Consider the following 18,958-nt stretch of genomic DNA (forward strand, 5'->3'; position numbering starts at 1 on the left):
AAATAGAAGATAAATATGTATTATTCCAAAATTAAGAAAATACATTTCTCTTTGTTTTTCTCTTTCTCTAGTCTCTTATTATTCAATCAGCTTCTTATTACGGATGTTTTCAACCTCCGCGTGAAATACGACGAGACACTTGTCATAATCTCCTTCGATCGGAACGAACCCCGGGGACTTCTCATCCGCGAACGCCCGTGGGAATTGTACCTTTAAGATCTTATTAAATCGATTAGACGACACGTCGCGCCAATAGTCCGTACAAAAGTCTTGAGAAAATAGCTTTTAAAATAGATTGTGGCCTCTCCGGTTGATTTTCTTCTTCGCGGAGAAAACTTTTAGAAACTTGCGTCATTTTTTTGATTGCTCACAGAGACTTATTTCACACGCGCGCTGGTTCGTCGACAAGGCATCCCCCAGCTTCGAGAATATTCCCTTGTTAATGCGGGAGTGGTAAACCTTTTCCGAAGTGCGAATGCAAATTTAATTGAATCAATAAACAGTACAGACCACAATCTTCTGAAATTTTTGTAAAAGATTGTGTCCACGACAGTTTAAAATGCAATAATTCCGAAACTTATGTTTACATTAACTTTTTTTATTTTGGGTACATTTCGAAGATTTGTTATAATTAAAATTGGAATATAAATGTAATAAAAACAGATTTTATATGAAAATATAAACTCGTAAAGTACCAACCAAATTATTCTTAAGTAATAATTCAGAGACTAATGATTCATAATTTAATAATTTATAATTTTGGAAGATATTACAATTTTTTTTCGGAGTTACAATGTGGATAGGGCCTTTTCCTGCTTATTCATTCAATTTCTTGGATAGTTGGATGTCCACTCAGTGGGATAATCTATAACGAACGTTATCTTCAATATTATCTATGAAAATAAATTTAAATATCCGCCACTCCCGATCTTAATGTAATGTTGATCAACGATTCTATCCACTAACAAGCGCACAATTATCTCAGCGGTATTAAGCTCATGAGGTATGGTGTATTTCAAATCGGTAGTGTGTGCCTGTATGAGTATATTGAAGACAGCAGAAACAAACGTCATAAACAGACTTCATCCTAAAATACTCAGCTCTCGTCATACGGTGAAATTTATTTAAATATATATATATGTATGTATCTAACAGTTATCTATCCGCAGGCTTGTTATTGTGTACCCTTATGTTGTACATTCTCATGTTGTTTTACGATACCATCGATCCCCGAACAATGATGTTGCAATGTTCTCCAAAGAAAATCACGATGCTTCTGAATGACCTCTCTAAAACGTTTGCGCCATCTCAAAAACAACATTTAAATAGTGACGCTTTTAATCAGGTTGTAGATTATGCATTGGATGGGGATAAGGGCGGTTTAGGCATCACTCGACATCGCTTTAGATACCGTCGAATCTGAGGTATCGATCGTGTCAGTTGACTTTTCATCCCTACGAAATCTCTCGGCATGTTCCGATTGTCGATCGAATCTCATTTCGTTCCGATTGTTGAAAACTGTCACACGCAATGTTTCGACAAACTCGCATAATCCTTCACTCGTCGCTTCTCTTGGATTAGAAATGCGCGACTGGCAGCACTTAGGAAAGTTCAAATCCAGTATTGCTGGTGACGGCATAGCGCAGTTTCTCCCGCAACGTGCTTTTCTTCTGATAATTCGGCAGCTTGAGCAAGTTGAAACACGTTGACGAAGTGGGCAGTCGGTTCTGCGGGTCCTTTTTGCGAATCGTAAAGAAACCCCTAATCACGCTGCCTAAATTGCAAACAAATTCCAAACAAGTTAAATTCACAAAGAAACATTCGTAGACAATTTAGAAGCTAACACTGACAAAAACTTTTCCCTAAAATTACGATCTCAAATAATCCATTATGTTTGTAATAATTAAAGAAATTGTGATATGTAATTAAAGAAATAAAAGATACTATAGATCCGATATTATATATTATTGTAAAGAGAATATCAAAGAGAACTTATGATGATTTGTTTTACCTGAGATTTAAACATTTTAAACTAATAAAGATACATATAAATTTTTATGCACCATCGATTATTATCAATCATAAAAAAGTATAAAACAAAAAATTTGAAAGGTGTTGAAGATTTTTCCAGTTTCTCAATTTTATTGTTGGTTATGAAAAGATTGATTCGTTTTCTTTTCAAAATTATTCTATAACGATCGTACCAATAGTGTCACCAGTATCCTCGTCGTCGCAAACTTCCACGCATCGTATGGAGAAAGGTGGTTCCAGATGAGCAAAACCCAGCAAAGGTGACTTCGAGCAACTTGTCACGAACTGTTAAACATCGTTATTATTGTCTAAGAGGATTATTAGTGTAAGATAGATATTAGAGACATCTTGAGAAAATCATTAGAAAGTAATTTATTTGAGAAACTGTTAATACCAAGATTGGTACCTTTAGAAATAAGCCTTTTTCCTCTTCTGTAAAATCCTTCTCTAGAATGTCCCATAGCCAACATACCACTCGATGACTGTCGTGAAATCCGCCGTAGTATTGCGTATGCCTGCGTAAATCTCGCAGATCCAAAGGTACGTTATCGCCCGAGATCAATCTTTGCAACTGCAAAGTCACGCGTGCCATGATTACTTAATTGAATATATACAAGTATATAAACAGTAACACATATAATTATATTAATAATACATAATACTATATTAATCATAGCACCATAATATTTGCCTCATTTAAGGTTCTCATTTCATCTTAAATTAATTTCGGAATGTAGAGCTTAGATTTTAATTCAAAAAGTCATTGAAATAATTTAGCAATTTAATTCTTAAGTATTTACACACATTTATCACATATTTAATTATATGCAATTATATTGGATTTATCATATTCAAATTAATGATTCTATGCCACTTAATTCTGATTGTCAGTCATATAGGATGCACTACAAATAAATGTAAATAATGCTCACCTCGGGCGTCGAAAACAACGATAGCCACTCGGGATTAATGATCGAACGGAATCCCTTGATAAAGGCGGTCGTTTGCTCCTTGATCTGATGATACATTCTATAGTGCGCCATGTGGTGGATATATTGAATTTTGTTCTGATTGGTCACGGCGGTAGTGCGCCCGCCAGTGATCAGCTCGTGCGTGACCAACTTGCCGAGCACGTCCTCGTCGAGGGAGAATGTCAACTCTAGCTGACGAATATCGCCCTTATAATGCTTCACCAAAGTCAAGCTACGATAGAGATCGCGATCTAGGGAGGCAAGCTCATCCAGCCAGCTGTATAATGCACCGCCTGTTTGCCCGGAAAATTGCGAGACAAAAAACGACGCAAAAGGCACGTCCACAACGATGCCCTGGAAAGCGATAAGAAATCGATCATTATAAGAAAAAACCGATTTTATCTCTAAATAATATTCATAAATAATGAATAATTAAAATAATCATTAAACCGCATATAATGACACGAGAGATATTAACTATTATAATTATAATTTTAAAGTCGTCATTTACAATTAATTTACTTGATCGCGGATAAGGGTTTACCTCGTAAACTGCTTTGCCGAGCATCCGTCCGACGAACTCGAACAGTTGCAAGTGATTGTCCTGCATAAAAGACGTGGGGGATGGATAGAGCCGGTTTTCGCTGGTAGCTTTGAACAAGTTCAGAGATGGGTCGAATACTCGTTTTATTGTCTCTTCCAAGAACTCCTTAAAAACCCCGTCCTGATCGATGCCGGCTTCAGCTAGACCTTGCTCGTTCACGAAACGTACCCTGATCATACCTTTCAATGCTTGTGACGGCAACATGGCCAACTGTCTGTATCCATCCTCAACTATCCGCGTTCTATAAAATATAAAAGAATATAAAAAATGAAATATAAGAAAGAATATGAAGAAAATAATGCAGTACAAAGAATCGTGAAATAATGTTAAATTGTACTGTATTGAAAAAAAGGTTTTAAAAAGAAAAAAGTATTCTCTCTCTGCAAAATAAATTATATTACCAAATTGAGGAAAAGATTTTTTTCTTTTTGGCAAACGTTTAGTTTTAAAAAAGTAGTATCAAATTTCACCAAATTAAAAAAACATTTTTGGAAGTTCAGTTTTGAATAATTAAAAACTGTAAAATAAATAAGAAAACATATCAATAGACCTGTGTACGACGATGAGAGTGGTTGGTGGACTGTTACAAGCGCTCTCGGTCAAACCCATCACTGCTTTCTCGTCGGCTATGTGCTTGCGAAATAATACGACTCGCTCCGAATGGGGGATGACGTGAGGCATTTTTGAGAGTAAAAGCGCTGCGCCGCGTCGTCCTTTTTCCAAATCGGCCAAGAAGCCAGATACTCGTACTTCCTGTTTAAAGGAAAAAAAACTGTGAATTACAAGATATCGAATATTAAAATAAACATAGTAAGGACAAATGTCTCTACTTTAATTGCATACTATAGATATGAATGTAAGTGAAAGTGCACAGATTAATATAATAAATATTACATTAATAATTTTTATTGACTAATATAAAAAATAGATATAAAAGATAATTCTTTTTTAGAACAAACTATGACATAAAATTTTCGGAAAATAGTCTGAGGTATTCATAAAATGTTGAAACCAAGATATACTTAACTTGGCTAACCAATGACCTTCTGGGCAGAACGTTCTGCGGCAGTCGCGTCGATAGATTGCCATTAGAAGAATGTAAAGTGAGATAAACAGAGGATTGCTGGATACCGACTTCACATCTGTAATATCCAATATCAAAATTTTAAAGTCGCACATATATATCGTATTTCCGTGCATTAATCCTTGAATTCTTTTTATTTTTTCTCTTGCAATTTTTAATCAATAATCTAACAAAAGACAGAAAATCGACTTACCGAATAAATTAGTGAGAACCGCTTTGTACAAGAATTGATTTAAAAAGTACGACATAGTGATAAAGTCCGTGAGCTTGAAGGGATCTTGGTGCTCGTACATTTCCATGTCGTCCAAGATGCTGAAATTGAGAATTTAAGAGATTAGTCCAATAAAACCAATTAAATTTAATTAAATTATCTAGAAAGAAAATTATGTCACTTACGTAACGTAGTGTGTCATACAATCGGCGAACAGTATCAACATCTGGAATTCAGGTGCCGTGCACTTAGTGTTCGCCGCCAAGAGATCTAGAAATGCTTTCAGACCACAGTGCGGTCCCAGGGTGGTCAGAAATAGCCACATGTGATAAAGAATTTTACCCTGATAGCACAATCCTGTTTTTGTGCATACATGTCATTAGTCAATATATCACTTGCATATATGATCTTGCATGATTGCACACTAACTTATTATACGTACCCGTCAATATCTCGATCTTCATTTGCGTGAGCGTGTGCAGTGCCGTTTGATATAGAGAACAGATCAGAGATATCTTGGTAGCCTCCGGACTGCCTAACTTCCTGTAATTCTTGGTGCTGTTGTTCCTATTAGTGCGAGCCTCAAGAAACGCTCGTCGGAAAATATTGGCGCCTATGGAAGAGGTGCTTTGCTGCTCTACCGGAGGTGGTACCTCTTTTTCAACGAATTCGGTTAGTGGCTGCTCTGAAGAAAAAAAAATAAAAAGTAAACAGGGAGCTAATTGATTCAGATCACACTTTTGTATGCAAATTGTAGTTTTTTATAAGAAATATCAGTATATGTAAAATTGATGACTCTCACCGATTAAATGCGTAACGATCCTGCCCGTCCAAAGGCAGGCAAGCTGCAATTTTACCGAAGGAGTCGCGTCCTGTAACGAGGTGTCGATCGTCTGTGCAAACCAGCCTAATACTGGATGCCAATGCGTCAAATTACTTCGTTTGGCGACTACGTATTGTTGACATGCTTCCAGCATTCTCGTCACAACAAACTGCAAAGGATTCATAAAATGTTATCGAGATACGCATGTAACAGGGAAGATTACCGTAACAGCTTACCGTAAAAGAAGGAAAGCAAATCTCTCTCAGCACTTCTTCTCTTTCGATATTCGCCAGTTGTATTAAATTAGCGAGCAAACAAAGCGCGTAACTGCCCTCGAGGGCATTAAAGACGATCCTTAAATTTTGCTCAGAATTTAGCAACTCCAAACTTCTCGCAAACAGATTATTCGTTATGAACGACGAAATGCACTGTAAATACACATCAAAAACTTCACATACTTAGATTAGAGAAGGAATACCACAACGTATAATGAAGCTTGTAAATATTTTCTTTCTTTCCTACCTCCGGTGACAAGACATTCAGATGATAGACCAGAGCTGGCACGCTAAAGATGTTAATCAGGAACAGGGAGACCAGCTTGTCGGACATTTGCGAAGAGATCAGTGGTCTCAGTGTCAGAGTAACCGCTGCTGAAAGTGTAACCGGCTTCAAAGCAATTTTCGCTCTACCAAGTCCCTTCATTAAGAGAGCCTGAAATGGAGAACATAACTTAGAATTGTTAGAGAGAGAATCAGGATTATTAGGGAGTCTCTTATTGCTGTTATTACCTGCATAGTACCATAGAATCCATTATTAACTAGGTGGCCCATTATGTTTGCGCATAGCTGGCTCATGCCGGTCTTCAACTGGTCCATGCCCTTCACCTTCTGTATAGCCCACGTTCCCGGCGATGTAAAACTCACCAAAGTATGCAGTCGCAGCAATATGGATTTGTGGTCCGATACCCTCTCCGGCTTTAGGCTGTCCAAGCCGGAGAGACAGTGGTACAAAACTGTCTTCATTTGTGATATCCATGATATGTAATGATCCTTGTTGAACGCTACTCCGACGTAAGATATTTTTGGAGACTCGGAATCAAGAGTCAGCACAAGGTATCTGAAAGATCATCTTGGTTGGAACTCTGGATCCTTTTCGAGAAAATAGAAACTATTTTAACGTTGCACGTACTCACCTACACACTCTCTCTATCCTCTCTTGATCTCTTTCCTTCTTATAAATTAGCAAAAATCTAGAAATTATTCTATACACATCCAGAGCAGGTTTTAGTTCCACCGTTGCATTGTCGACACTGGCGTCATCAAGGAAATTGTTATCAAATTCTTCTCTAGAAGTAAAAATAGTCTTATCAGATAACTGGGATTTTTGTGTAAAATTATACATTGCATTCTGTATCGATCTGCTTTTACTTATAATTCAATTCTTGCAGCAGATACAAATTTAACTCAAATTTTCTAGTTAAAACACTGGACAAAGACAAATAAAAATGTATCTTAAACTAACAACTACCACATTAAATAAAATAGAAAATGCAACTAATATATGAATTTCTTTTCCTGCCATTTTACAATAATTCGGCTTATCTTCATCATATTTGCCTGGAATTCCGTGAATCCGACTGACTATCAACAGTATTTATTTATACCGTGGAGATAACTGCACAATTTTTACAAAGCTACAATATTGATCATGTTCAAGTTATCGGCAACACGGTAATTTCCGTTCACATGGTGACACATGCATTCTCACATAAAAATCGCGTTCGCGAGCAGCTCCACCGTCTCGTCTCCGCTTCGCGTAGAAGTCGTAGGCTTTGTCTCTCGCACTTACAGTATCCACTTGGTGAACTGGACGCGGGCCAGCCAGGAACGAACGTGGGCCTGGATCAGAGTAGCCGCGGCCTCCCTACGCTTCTCATGGGCCCGATCCTCGCGCGCGGCCTTCTTCTGCTGCAGGAAACTGCCCTTCGACGACGAGCCCTCCGCGCAGAACATCCTTGTGCCCTCGATCGTCCGTTCACCCCCAGGCCGCAGGGCTCGAACAACCCGCGGGGACACCTACGCTTCTCCCCCACCTCCACCACCCCCTCGTCGTCGTCGTCGTCGTCGCTCGCTGCTAACCGCGAAGCATCTCCGAGGCATCCTCGTCAGCTGATGGGCATCTACCAGTTTCCCCCACCACGTTCGCTCCTCGTACGTGATATATCGCTCGAAACAGCGCGCTGATGTATCTCGACGTGTACATCAAGTCCGGACTACCGCGTCCGAGCCCGCCTCCACGAGGCGATTTCACTGTCGCGGCTTCGGATGAAACATTGTGCTCCAATATCGCCTTTCTTGAAATAGTTGAGTTGAGAATGTTGAGATACTTGAGATAGCCTGGTCAGCTGACGGGTATTTACAAATCCCCCCTCTCTATCTCTCGCAGGAGCGAAAAATCACCCATCAGGGACGGACTGAAGGACCTAGAGTTCCCGTAGTATACCGAAGTTAGATGATGAAATATTTTCGTTGGAATTTTCTTTCTCAGTAATGTACGGAGATTTTAGGATCACATTCATACACGATTTGTTTTTATAAACTTGGAGCAACTTAAAGAAATGCAATTTGTATTAGATATAATTTTAAAATGAATAGAATTGTGCTCGTTCTTTGTTGTTTAACATGGAAAAAAAAGATTAGATTACGAAAGTAGAAATTTCTCTTAAAGCAATTTTGCCGGGGTTGACGTAAACTCTGATTAATTTAACAAATTAATTTTTATTTGAATTCGGCTGGTAAATCTTCGGCCGGTAAGTGCGTTTACATTGGCGTCAATTCTACTACTCAAACAGTAGCCAACTGTTAAAATGAAAAAATCGCTTTACAACAATTTACTTCATGTAAATGCTCATTTACGAAATTGTTTGTGAGTTTATTTTAATAGCTTGGTTATGTTATTCTTGGTCAGCTATAATTAGCTGACTACTGTTCACGCGGTATCATCCCAATGTTAGTTTTATTTCTCACAAATTCTAATTCTACTATAAATTAATTATTTTATAAAATATATATGTTTGTAAAATTTTAATGTTTTGTTGTCTAGAAAATAATTTTTTCAATGTACCGCCCAGGTAGCAGAGTGACGTTAAATGACGTATTAATTCCGTTTTAATTCTAACGTCATTAAGATGTTAGACGTCATCTTGCTACCTCGGGATGAATTACCTTAAAGAGCAATTGTCTCTTAATAAACTCCTTTAATAATTAATCTCTTAATTTTCTGTTGATATGAGAATATTTTTTAAAATCTACTTCATAATTATAATTATATATTATTTATATTTTAAACAAAAAAATATATATTTAAATAAAAAGTAAATCAATTATTAAGAATGTCAATTTCTTGTTTGGCGTTGCAGGTAAATTTATCTCGCAATTCTAATAATTCGGCCGGTCAATTAGTTTCTTTGTCAGCCTCTACTGACAATAGTGCAATTATAATAGATTTTACAATAAATGTCATCATGGCTCCTAATTAAGCCATAAATATAATATATGCTTATTAATCAAAGTTTGTACGAGAACACACATATACAGTAACATTCATAAATTATCTTGCTCGAGAACATAACCGGAATGATAAACTATAAGGTCAGGTCCCTATTTGCAAAGCAAAGTGAAAGGATCGTTGAACAATAAACAAGCAGAAAAAAATTTTATTACATAAAATATGATTTATTATCATTTAATCAAAGTTCGTAGAACGATTCAAACTGCACAGAGCCTTCCTCAATAAATACATAATAATATAAAAAGAGATTAGGTCATGCTAAAACATCATGAGTTACAATAAGTCTAATAAGAAACTACGACAAAGTTGACAGCATTAAATTTGTTTTAAACTTAATTTTTTATATTTTATTTCTCTTTTATATGGTGAGAAGACTAGCTCAGTTTCACCGTTATCTATTTTTATTTATTTTAACCCTTCGCCCGTAATCTGGGTCGTAAAATGGCACAAGCCGAAATTCAAAATAGAATACCGCCGAAATGAAAAGGGGGGGGCTTGCTTTTCCTCGTAAAAAAGTAGGTAGTGGGGAGAACTCATGCCCAAAGTTTCATTGGAATTCGCCAGTGTGTGCTTGACCAGCAGCGAGTCAAAGTGCGTCCAATGCCAATATTGACCCTGATTACGGACAGTGCCAGACTTTCGTGCAAGTAAAATTAATTTAACGTCATTTTCATATTACTACAGTTATTTTTAACTTATATAAGTGATATTTTTTTATGATTGTGTATATTATATATATAACCTCAAAATGTGAGTGGATGAAAACAGTGTAAAAAGAAATTACATGTACTTTCAGAGTACAATGGATGATCAAGCGACAAATATCAGATATTATTTACAAGAAACGCGTCACGCAGTTAAGGATGAAGCTTCTGGAAATGAGTCAGACCACGAGGAATTACGCTAAAAGTCTTATTTTATATCACACGTGCGTGGAAAGTGGCCCATTACGCGCGCGCCATCTGTGTGACAAATAGCCAATTCCATACACGAGTCAAAACAGTGCGGTAATGTAACATCCGTCGCACAGATGACGCGCGCGCAATAATGGGCCACTTTCCACGCACTTTGTAATATAAAATAGGGTGTGTAACACGTGCGAGATGAGAATTGGACACTCGTGCGGGTGATCGCACTCGCCTTCGGCTCGTGCGTCCACTCCGCACTCGTGTCCAATTCTCAACTTCCCGCACTTGTTACACAAATAACTATTTCTTTAACCCGAAAAACGCCATTTTCAATCCTCAGAATAATTATACTTTTTGAAAATGACCCATATACAGAATTTTTTTCTTGAAAGTACACATGTTTAACTATAAAACCTCGTTGGAATTTTTTATTTTAATTTAAAATTTAATGAGATATGATTTTTTTAATAAAATTGGATTTTTATTAATTTTTTGCATAAAGATTATTTATAAACAATTTATTTTATAACGAATCGCTAAATAAACTTTGGGATTATAAAATAGGATAGTATACAAGTATTACAGAATTTTTTCAGATTTTTTGAACACTATTTACTAGGTCAAAATAACGACAGGACATTTACGACCCAGATTACGGACGATGCCAGTCAAATTATAAGATGCTAATACAGCCCTCTGATTGGCTGATGACGTCTTAAGACTATACTTAAGACGATCTTGAATATAAGACCCGACTATGAATACCGGCCTTAAAGATTATATAAAATAGAAATAGAAAAAACTGAAGAATATAACAAAATTAAAAATAGACCGATATCTTAAAATTTACAGAAGTTAAAGCTATTACAGACATTTTTCTAAAAATTAGGGACTTTTGATCGCGTATAAAGCTGAGTCTAATCAACCAAATCTTAAAGAATTATATATGAAATAGGGGTAGAAAAGACTGAAAAATATAATAAAATTAGAAATAGATCGATATCTCTACATTTGCGGAAATTAAAGCATAAACAAACATTTCTGAAAAAATTTAAAATTTTATTAAAAAAGAACCCCTTAATTATTAGCAATTTTTATTAATTCTATTATATTCTGCTTCAGTTTTTTCTACCCCTATTTCATATATAATTCGTTAAGATTTGGTTGATTAGTTCTGGACTTATAGAAATTTCGGTAAATTTGGCACATACACACACACATACACACAGATACACACATACATACATACAGAAATTTTTTTAAATTGCAATTTTTCGACGTTTTAGAACATTCTGAACACATTCAGAAAAACAAAAAAAAATTTTTTTTTAACGAAAACAAAGTTTCCTCTATGAGGAAGCAATAGTTTACGGGCGAAGGGTTAAAATATTTATAACCTAATTTTTTTTTATATTATTATGTATTGACTGAGGAAGATTCTGTGCAGATTAGATGATAATAAATCATATTTTATACATAATAATATCCTTTTCTGTTCATTGTCCCACGATCTTTCACATAACCGAAATGGTTTAATCAACATCTACCTGAAATTGTTCTTTGAAGAGCGTTGACAATGTCCTGTCTAATTAGCGCAATCTGCTCCTCTAATTGATGATTGTATGCATCACGCAGGCTGCCCAGCAAACGCAAAAGGATTAAAAAATATTAAAATTTTTTAATACCTTTGAATCCCTTTTTTGGCGGAATTAAATGAAATTAGATGAGATTCGAAATGAGATGGTCCAATTCCATGGAATCCAAAAAAGAAATTTTCAATTCCATCCAATCCTATGGAATCCGTAAAGGTTATGGAATTGCATGGCATTAGATGGTTTAGGAAACGTCTCGCGCCTCCGTTGGGCGACCAAGCGCCGTTGTTCGTTGGTGAGGTTTTGTGTATGCCTAAGGGCATTACATGCACTACTGCCGACGGGCAATTAGCCCGAAAATGAGATTTGTAAGATCTGTCAGGCCCCGTAGGGGGTCCCTTTACATAGCGGCCGAGACGAAACTTTGAACTCGAGAAGATGCCCCGGCGATGCGACGCCTAGCGGCATCGACGCAAACTGCCGGTAATGCAGATACCGCGCAGGCGTGTACTATTGGTGGCGCGTACCGCCACAAAGTTCAACACGGACACTTAATCCCTATCCTGGTATTCAATGGTATTCATTTTATTGTCGGAATAGACGGAATTCAATGGAATTCAATACGGAAATTTTTAATTCCTAGTTTGGCATTCAATGGTATTCATTTCGTTAACGGAATCAATGGTATTCAATGGAATTCATCACGAAACTTTCCAATCCCTAACCTGGCATTCAGTGGTATTCATTTCGTTAACGGAATCAATGGTATTGAATGGAATTCATCACGAAACTTTCCAATCCCTAACCTGACATTCAGTGGTATAATATTTTTGTGTCAGAATTGGATGGGATTCAAAAAAGACAAATTCTTTCCAAAATAAGGAATTCCATGATATTGAAACTATTTCAATCCCTTTTTTGGACAGAATGGAATTCGGAAAGTCCTTAATTAAATTCCTGGCAATCCCGCTTTAATTCTTTTCAATCTTTTTTCGTTTGCTGGGGGACAATTCACCATTTTCCGACGCTTCCCATTCTGACAATACTACATGCAAATAGGAAATCACACAGCGGTATGTTATTAGTCACAAGTAAATTCGCATTTCAATATAAGTTACTGAAATAGCACAAGTAACCCTAGTAGCACAGTGATGTTAAATGACGTTTTAATGACGTCATTAAAATGTCATTTAACGTTACTGTGCTACTGGGGTAATCTATTATTCTATTTCATTACTACACAGTAATGAAAAACGTATCAATAAATGTACGAGAGCATAGACACAGACAATTACAGATCATAGGAGATCATGGAGATCAAAATTGTACCGACAATAAGATGAGAAATGTACTACAATGATAATTAACACATAAACAGTACGTTATTGACTATAATTGTCGACAAATCAGTATTATTAAAGCAAACTCATGATAAGCGGACAATTTTTCCTCACCTGGTGCATAGTAGGTTACAGTCAATGCATGCTCCAGTTTCATCTTGATGTCGCAAATTTGACACTCGTATAACTCTTTCTGCTTGTCGATCGCTTTCTCGTGATCAGCCTTGATATTCTGAATTTCATTCACTTTGTCTTCTAATTCCTGTCGCAACGCTCAAATGTTGCCCTCATATTCCGTCTTGAGACGGAATATGCTTGGTTTTCAGCGTCTAGGATCTTACTCCTCAGGGATTCCTCGATGGCGCTAGGTGTAGCCGGAGATTCTTCAAATGTATCGAACTCCCGAGTTCTGAGTTTGACACATTTAAGCAATCTCCGGCTACACCTAGAGCTCGCGAGTCGGCGTGCATGAAGGGTGCAAAACAAAGTATACTTTGGAGAAGTATACTTCTCCCCTTCATGCACGCCGACTCGCGAGCTCCGTCGAGATGAGCGCGACGCAGGACGAGGACGAGCGTAGAAGACGCTCGCTGGAGGCCGGCAGAGAAATGAAATTCGTAATTGTATCTTGATTGTTATAGTTGGAGAAGTACAAGATGAAACGATCGAGCAAAGACAAGGGCGGGGACATGAAAAACGTAGAACAATTCGACGACGAGTCTTTGCACAACGAGAAGTCTATAATATGCTTCATAAGGAATCTGGTGTAAGAGGAAAATATATAATAGTTGGCATGTCTGAGTGTTTATATTCGATTTGCGACGTTTCTACGTAAACTACATTACATTTGTCTTCTGTCGCTGTATTAGGTAACTGAAGGCATATCCTTCAGGGATATAACGCACAGTAGCGTTAGCATAAGCGAGGGACAGGCCGATGCCGATTTGAAAGGATTGGCGGGGCAAGTCACAGAACTCGAGGAATTATTGCAAGAAAAAAAAGCTATAGTCGGAGCCTTAAATGCAGAGATCGATCATTTACGAGCGGAGACGGCCTCCCCGAACTCGTCACAAAGCCAGGCCAGCAGTACACATGGCAGGAATATATTTACATCTTTGTATCACATAAAAGTAAGTACGTTGCATCTCTTTGTCTATAGACGTAACTTTCTTTCAATGAACATTTATTTAGAAAACCATTGCCATAATTAATATAATATTCTTTTTTTTTAAATATATTTAATAAAATCTCATTTTTTTAAGTGAAAAGGTCATGAGATAAACGAACAGAAAAGAATATTATCTGAACATATCGATAAAATTGTCGATTGCTTAAATTGGCTTAAAAGAATTTCGACGGTTTCTCTTCTCGAGACAAATTAATATCGTTCAAGAGGATTCGATCTCCAGAAGAGAAACTGTATTCTCTCGTTTATTGTTCTTTCTGTTTGTCGTTGGTTTTTTTCTTATGTTTTTCGACAAGTCACGCGGTCAAGTTATTAACAACAACCAACGGCAATCAGGATAGCGTTGAACTGCGGAGCGCTGCGTCCTGCTGCGAGCGTGTAGTGCGCTCCTGTCACGTAACGTCTCATCCACCAACCATGATGTAAATATAAAGATGTACCAGTCCCGTGGATGCGCAGTCGTCCTAAATAATAGCCAATGAGAAATGACCAGAAATGTTCAAATCCAATATGGCTACTGTCATAAAGAAGACGAGTAATAAACACGCGTAAGAAAGAGCAAAACGTTTAAAACATAGTGTAAGTATAATTTTTATAAAGACAACACAATAAAGGCCGCCGCACAATCAAAAACATAAGGAATAGGGAATAGATATTAAAATGAGTAATAAAAAATGAGTAATAAAAAGCAAAAATTATGAATAAACATTATTAAAATAAATGAGTTTATTATTATTTGTAGTATTATTATTTTATTACAGACTTTAAGTTTAAATAAATATATTTTATTAATGTACGATTAATTGAGTATTCGAATTTCGAGGTTGCATTCCTGGTCATTTCTTATTGGCTCAATGCACGTTACGTCACTACACGTGATGTCATCATGCGCAATGGTACACCTTTATATTTACATCATGCCACCAACCCCGATACAGAATGACGTAAAGGTCTCCGGCCCCTGCGGCGCCCAATGTAACGCGACGCCAAAGGGTGATCCCAAAATTATTCAAAAGAAAAGATTTTATTGGATTGATGGATGAGACGTCACACATAAACCGAACGTATAAATTATTTCGCGTGGTAATGAACGCTTCTTGTTCGCTCTCGCTCGTAAACGTCGCAGATCTAAAATCAATTCGTGGTAAAATTCGCTCTAAAACGTGAAATATTAAAGTGTTAATAACTCGGGAAACTTTATTGTAAAACTTTTCATAAATATTGTAATAAATTTAGTGATCGTTGCTTACTTGTAAAATCTGACTATAAAATACACTAAACCGATCCTCTCTACTTCCTGGACTACAATCGCGCGCGCTCTTAAACAAATATTATCACATAAAATATAAGTAGGTATATTAGAGGCCTTAGTGCGAATGTCAGTCGGACAATGAGAGGTGTCAAATTCAAGACACTTCTTACTGTCCCAAAAAGATTAGATTGCATTATTAGGAAAGGCAAGGATAGACTACCGTATCTCAGACAGACTGAACTTGTGTACAAGATTGATTGTGCTAACTGCAATTCTTGCTATATTGGGCAAACTAAAAGACACTTAAAGACAAGATTAAAAGAACATCAAAGTATAATATTAGGAAACATGTTAACAATCACTCTGTGGTCTCCAAACATCGTCTCACATATAAACATGATTTCACGTAGCATAATCCGAGGATTTTTTATAAAGAAAGCCATTTAAAAAAAAGAGATATCTCGGAGATGTTTTTCATTAAGAAGTGCAGGCGCACTGTCAATCTTCAAAAAACGCCGAAAATTTACCGGCTGTTTACGATTGTGTTATTAATGCTGCCTAATCTATGCTTATTGACCGCTGTTTAGTTATTTTAAGAATCCGCTATTTTGCTTTATCGGCGTGTTTTCTGAGTTTTATTATTGTGACTTTGACTGTTGTAATGTTCGGACGCATTTGACAAGATGTTTGGTTTCAACTATCTCTTGACTAATTTTGTATCTTTTACTTCTGCTTTTGTCGACGCATAAAACTTGTAAGTCATTTTTGGCATCCTTTTCGCTATGTTTTATGTCTTTATACATCTCTGTAATCACCTTTTCAGCTTTATGAAGCATGATGTATTTTGGGAAATATATTAAGCGACATTATGCGTGGAGTGCTGGCAATAATTATTGTTATATTCCTCACTTGAAAAGGGCCAGATGTTGGCCGAAACGTTGTGAGATATATAAAGGAGAAATTTTGGCCAGTTGGGTCGTTCAAATATATTTTATTATTTTTTGATACTGGCGAAGAAATGTCTCATTATTAATTTATTATTATTTGATCAAAGTTAGCGGAAAGTTTCAAACTGCACAGTCTTCCTTTTTATATTATTATGTATTGGCTGAGGAAGATTCTGTGCAGATTAGATGATAATAAATCATATTTTATGTAATAATATTATTTTCTTGTATGTGTGTATTTATATTTGTATTATATAGAGAATCGCAATAATAACATTAAATGTAATAATAGTTATAATATAGAACTATTGGGGTCTCTTATTTTTGAAATTTATTAAATATGTATTGATTAAATACGTATTTATTATATTTAATGTTATTCTTGCAATTCTCTATATTAAGTAGATATAAATACACATATATATCGTATATATACATATATATAACATTAACATAATGTTTTTTAAATTGTGTTTAACTGCAATAATTAAATTATTTATATTAAGCCAATTAATAATTTTTAAAATAAGTAATTTACCTGACAATGAGACTAATTATTCCTTATCCACTTGTTATTAATTTTTAAATAAGTAATAATTTATTTTTTACAAACTATTAATTATTTTAATAATAAAGAATTTATTTTTACTATACAAATTTTTATGCAATTAGAAATTTTTTTCTGACAAATTAACTTTTTCTTGTAATGCGTAATTCACTTTTATCTAACTATTATTAATTTTTACGTAATTAGTAATTTTTTGTGACTAATTACTAATTTGCTAATTCAATAAAACTTTAGGTAAATATGTATGTATTACGGCACTCTCTTCGATTTCTTTTCAAATTTTATATATTTTGGGTAGTAAAAAATATTCTCAAAAGGAAAATTGTTGTTTTGTTTGTTTCTAATTAATACTTAAAATATCACGATATCAGTACCTAAGTAAAGAAATAATAATTTATGGATGTATATTTTACTTCTTACTATATTAGATCATATGTTATTTACAATTTCATTCAATTATATATTTTAAAATTATCAATCTTTGTTAAAGCAGAGAATAGGTAGAAAGCATAAATACAGAGTATTCTCTGCTTTAACTAGAAGCACAAACTGTTTTCTGCTTAAATTGTGATCCTTTATATTTTTATCCCAAAACATTTTTCGAATGGACCATGTATTCACATTATCAATTACATCTTGAATTGCAAGCAAGGACTATTATTAATCTCAAAATCTCTCGGGTACTTGTAGTCCAGTCATTTTAGGTTTTCTGTGCAAAAAAAAATAGATCCTACTTTTTTTTAATCGCTTTATTTTGTTGTTTTAAATAATATTAAAAATAGAGAACGATATCGGCAGGGCTAAAAAAGTTATTCAAGTTTAAAAGTCACAAAAATCAGTTTTTTGCGAAAATCTCGTTTTGTATAACTCGGAGGTCAATTAAGGTGGTTACAAAAAAGAAAGATCATGAAATTCTCTACAAAAATGGTTTTATTCATTTTTCACGACCGATGAACCGTTTGCGAAATACAAAGTGACGAATGTGTACGTCGAGCGTTGTATCCATTTCCGCACCACCTTTGAAGTAAGATACAAGGCGTTTTTTTTTACATGGTGTCCCCAGTAGGCCTAATCCATGTTGAATGTAAAAAAATTACGTTTCATCATCTTCGTTATCTTTATTATTTAAAAAAATTAATTATTAATTTTTATTTTTTAATTTTTTCTACTTTTTTCATTTAATCTTTATCTTCATCATTTAAAAAAATTACGTTTCATCATTTTCTTCATAAATGTCATGTATTTCTATTTCATCAATAAGTTCTTCTAGTTCTACATCTTCGTTCGTTATCTGCTTTATCATTTTCAGAATAATACCTAATAAAATAGAATTAATTGAGAGAGAATTTCAGTAAAATATTTCTATCAGGGCCCGTATTCCGTTCCTGCCTCCCGACAACTGTCGGTTTGATAAGTGTCGTTGCGCAGGTTTTTCATATCGTGTAAAAGCTGCGCAACGACACCGACAATTGTCGGTAAGGCCCGGTCTACAATGGATGTCGGAAGTCGGAGTCGTAAGAAATTAACCAATCACAATCTATTATTCTCCTTGCGGTCGAAGAATAATGAACTGTGATTGGTCAATTTCTTACGACTCCGACTTCCGACATCCATTGTAGACCGGGCATAAGCGGATTTTAGCGGAACAGAATACGGCCCCAGGGTATCGATCATGTATCTTTTCCCCTAGGACGGAACGTGAAAAGTGAAAAGTTTATCTCTTTCTATTCAATACCAATAGAAAGAAATAGTTACATGAAATTTTTCACTTTTCACGTTTCCGCTCTAGGGAAAAAGTTACATGATCGCTACCCAGGGCTGTTCACCTCATAGAAGTTAGCCGGACAATTTCGACTTACATTTTTTTTTTT

General features: G+C 35.6%; 1 protein-coding gene across 1 annotated transcript; it reads right to left on the bottom strand.

Moving 5' to 3' along the window:
* Nucleotides 1-735: 735 nt before the first annotated feature.
* On the bottom strand, nt 736-8,344 carry LOC112463504 (ubiquitin-protein ligase E3B). The gene is made up of 16 exons (XM_025029928.1): nt 7,573-8,344; nt 6,917-7,069; nt 6,513-6,840; nt 6,247-6,435; nt 5,961-6,152; nt 5,704-5,893; nt 5,344-5,586; nt 5,087-5,258; nt 4,884-5,002; nt 4,633-4,748; nt 4,157-4,359; nt 3,547-3,847; nt 2,964-3,356; nt 2,438-2,602; nt 2,205-2,316; nt 736-1,774 (listed from the first exon to the last, which is right to left on the bottom strand). The coding sequence occupies exons 1-16, from the start codon at nt 7,734-7,736 to the stop codon at nt 1,602-1,604; spliced, it is 3,213 nt and encodes a 1,070-aa protein (XP_024885696.1). The 5' UTR covers nt 7,737-8,344; the 3' UTR covers nt 736-1,601.
* Nucleotides 8,345-18,958: the final 10,614 nt, after the last annotated feature.

This window comes from Temnothorax curvispinosus, unplaced genomic scaffold (genome assembly GCF_003070985.1).
Source record: "Temnothorax curvispinosus isolate PA1 unplaced genomic scaffold, ASM307098v1 QBEX01013382.1, whole genome shotgun sequence".
NCBI classification, from domain to species: domain Eukaryota; kingdom Metazoa; phylum Arthropoda; class Insecta; order Hymenoptera; family Formicidae; genus Temnothorax; species Temnothorax curvispinosus.